We start from the raw sequence: 3,600 nt of genomic DNA, 5'->3' as shown, positions 1-3,600 counted from the left end.
CTATTTATGAAATGCCCGTGATTATTTATATGATTTTGATCATAACGTAGTGGTGTAGATTGTTGGGGCCGCAAATTGTGTCGAAACAAGTTCCTTTCTTTGTTGCATTGCCTTGATGAGTGCCCGTGAGAAGAGGGTGCTCGAATCACTGGCTTTTGAAGGAAAGCAAAGCACATTATTATAATGTCTCTACGTAGGTAAAGGGCAGAGACCAGAGAGAAAGCACAAAGCAGCAGAAAGTGATGAGCCTTCGTGAGTGAGAGCAAAAAAATCACCAGAAGAATCCCCCTGCAAATTTTTACTTGTTGGAAATTGAAACCTCTGCCCCAAAAATCCTGACAATCTGACGTCTCTTTCTTCAAACCACATAAACTAAACAAAACAAGTAATTACCACATTCTCATAAATACTTAAAATTGAAAAAAAAAGAAATGATGTTGGAGTTTAAAGGGTAAAAAACAGAGTACATAGATAAACAAAGTTCAAAATTGCAGAGAAAGACAGAAATGCCCCAGCTCAACACAACACCTCTATTAATACCCTACTTTGTATATCCCTCTCCTCTACGCCAAAAACCAAGCCATCCATCTATCCATCCAATCCATCTATCTTTCAAAGACATAGAGTGCTCTTTACGAGAGTCTCTCTCTCTCTCTCTCTCCCTCTCTCTCTCTCTCTCAGCTGAAAACAGAGCATCATTCAAACAGAAACAATTAATCATCATCGAATATAGACATATATATATATATATATAGGCTAGCTGCAGCACTATATAGGCTAGCTGCAGCACAAACAAAACAAACGTAATTTCTTCTTCTTCTTGTTGATCATCACCATCATCATAATCAGCAGCAGCAGCAGCAGCATCATGTGCAATCCAAATCCTTCTGCTGCTTCATCAACAGCCGCCAAGAAAACAGAGCACCGCCAACAGTCACAACTCTTCTTAGACTTCTTATTTCTACCAAACACCGCCATTAAACATGAAACCCATCCTGCAAAGCATCAGCATCAGCAGCATCAGCAGCAACACCAACCCCCGCCACCACAGCATTTCACTGACTCAATTACTCTTCCAGACATAATATCTGAGACCAAGTCTCTGTTTCAGCTGGCTTTCCCCATCCTCCTCACCGCCCTCATTCTCTACTCCCGCTCAGTCGTCTCCATGCTCTTCCTCGGCCGCCTCGGGGACCTCGAGCTCGCCGCCGGGTCGTTGGCCATCGCCTTCGCCAACATCACCGGCTACTCTGTCCTCTCCGGCCTGGCCCTGGGCATGGAGCCTCTCTGTTCCCAAGCCTTCGGAGCCCAACGTCCAAAGCTCCTCTCTTTGACCCTTCACCGCTCCGTCATCTTCCTCGTCGTTTCGTCGCTGCCCATTTCGCTGCTCTGGCTCAGCATGTCCTCCATCCTCCTGTACCTCCGCCAAGACCCAGATATCACAGCCATGGCCCACACCTACCTCATCTTCTCCCTCCCTGACCTCCTCACCAACTCCCTCATTCACCCAATCCGCATTTACCTTCGTGCCCAGGGCATCACCCACCCGCTCACGTTAGCATCGCTCGCCGGCGCGCTCTTTCACCTGCCCATGAACCTCCTCTTGGTCACTCGGCTTCGGCTCGGCGTGGCCGGCGTCGCTGCCGCTTCCGCTGCCTCCAATTCGTTTGTCTTGTTGTCTCTTGTTTCTTACGTGTGGGCCAAGGGGATACACGAGCCTACGTGGACCGCGCCGAGCCGGGAGTGCTTGACAGGCTGGAAGCCACTGCTTCGGCTCGCGGCTCCGAGCTGCGTTTCTGTCTGTTTGGAGTGGTGGTGGTACGAGATCATGATCGTCTTGTGTGGGCTTCTTGTGGACCCCAGAGCAACCGTCGCCTCGATGGGAGTGCTCATCCAAACGACGTCGTTGATTTACGTGTTCCCATCCTCGCTGAGCTTCGCGGTCTCCACGCGGGTCGGGAACGAGCTCGGGGCGAAACGCCCGCACAAGGCGAAATTATCCTCTGCCGTCGCGGTCATGCTGGCGTTCCTGATGGGCCTATCGGCAACGACCTTTGCTTCCGGGATGAGGGGGAGCTGGGGCCGGATTTTCACCAGCGATGCCGAGATCGTGCGGCTGACGTCGGCCGCGCTGCCCATCCTAGGCCTGTGCGAACTTGGAAACTGCCCGCAGACGGTTGGGTGTGGGGTCCTCAGAGGGAGCGCGCGCCCCTCCACCGCAGCCAACGTGAACCTCAGCGCGTTCTATCTGGTGGGCATGCCCGTGGCGATTGGTCTCGGGTTCTGGGTCGGGGTGGGGTTTTGTGGACTCTGGATCGGGTTGCTGTCGGCCCAGGTTTGTTGTGCTGGGCTGATGTTGTATGTGGTTGGGACCACAGACTGGGATCTCCAAGCTAAGAGGGCCCAGTCACTAACGTGCGCCGGGTGTGAAGTCGTAGTGCCTGATTTTAAGGGTGTAGAGGAGGAGCAACAGCCGTTGATTATCATTACGGTGCCTTCTTCTCGATAATCCAAATATTCCAGATCAGATTTAATTTTTGCCACCAGTTTTTTATATATAAATTATTCCTTTTTATTTTCTTTCAGTACGATTGTGAATTATTATTATTTTTTGGGTCACAGATTTGGATTTGCGTAAAAAGAATAAATCAACAATTTTGTTCTTTGTTATTATTAATTAATGTGATGATCTGATGAGTGGGTTCTGCTTTTTTATTTTTTCACTCAGTGAATCAGATTGAGTGGGTTTTGATTTGATTAATTAAAATCGAAAACAAAAGATTAAAGTTCAAGCACTCATATCATATCCCATCCCACCATGTTTCTCTTGGTTGCTTCAAGTGCTGCCTATATAGATATGGTATGACAAGCATTTTCTATAAACCATCAAATGCAGATTTGTTTTTGCATTCGAGTTCGATTTCACTGTCTCGTAAATTGAAGTAATTTAAATTATCGCTCGTATAAAAAAATAGCTATCATTTTAAGTACAAGCGATAATTTAAATTATAGGGAAAATGGATTTCTCTTAGACCCTGTTGGCAAGATTATCTTGTGTCTTGGGTTGTGGAAATAGCGATTGGTGTTTTTACTTTAAAGTTTGATTGGGTTGAAGTTGAATGAATGATATATTTTTGACAGAGACAAGGCAGTACAGTGTAGACTGTAAGTGCCTAGTGCAAATGGGAAATGTCTCAAAAATTCGGACATGTTTGATCTTTTTCTTTCATCATCATGTTGGGTGGGTGGACAAGGCTTTCGAAAGTATTAGATTAGGTTTCCAATCGGAATCTGACACGTGGCGGTGGGTAGTCCAACCAAACAAACTAAATAAGGACAGTTTGACCTTATCGTCTTGGCTTCATTTCGTCCAGGTCTTGGTCCCAGGTCCCAAGTTCCCCAACTACGTTTGGATACTATTTATCATATCCTACGCTTAAGTCTATAAGGTTGTCGCCGTGGGTTTGGACTAGATTGGAGTTGAGTAGTTTGAGTTTAACATAAGCCAGTTTTTATGTAGTTCACTTCAGTTCGAGTCACTAAACGTGATCTAGATGTACACCTTCCTAATTTTCATAAATTTGCTTAGTTTGGATTTAA

General features: G+C 46.5%; 1 protein-coding gene across 1 annotated transcript; it reads left to right on the top strand.

The window, feature by feature from the left end:
• Window positions 264-2,799, top strand: LOC18771806 (protein DETOXIFICATION 51). Its single transcript, XM_007204729.2, has one exon. The coding sequence runs from the start codon at window positions 869-871 to the stop codon at window positions 2,507-2,509; it is 1,641 nt and encodes a 546-aa protein (XP_007204791.1). The 5' UTR covers window positions 264-868; the 3' UTR covers window positions 2,510-2,799.

The sequence above is a fragment of the Prunus persica genome, chromosome G7, assembly GCF_000346465.2.
Source record: "Prunus persica cultivar Lovell chromosome G7, Prunus_persica_NCBIv2, whole genome shotgun sequence".
Taxonomy (NCBI): Eukaryota; Viridiplantae; Streptophyta; class Magnoliopsida; order Rosales; family Rosaceae; genus Prunus; species Prunus persica.
The sequence above is the reverse complement of the archived record's forward strand: the minus strand, read 5'-3'. Positions and strand labels throughout refer to the sequence as shown.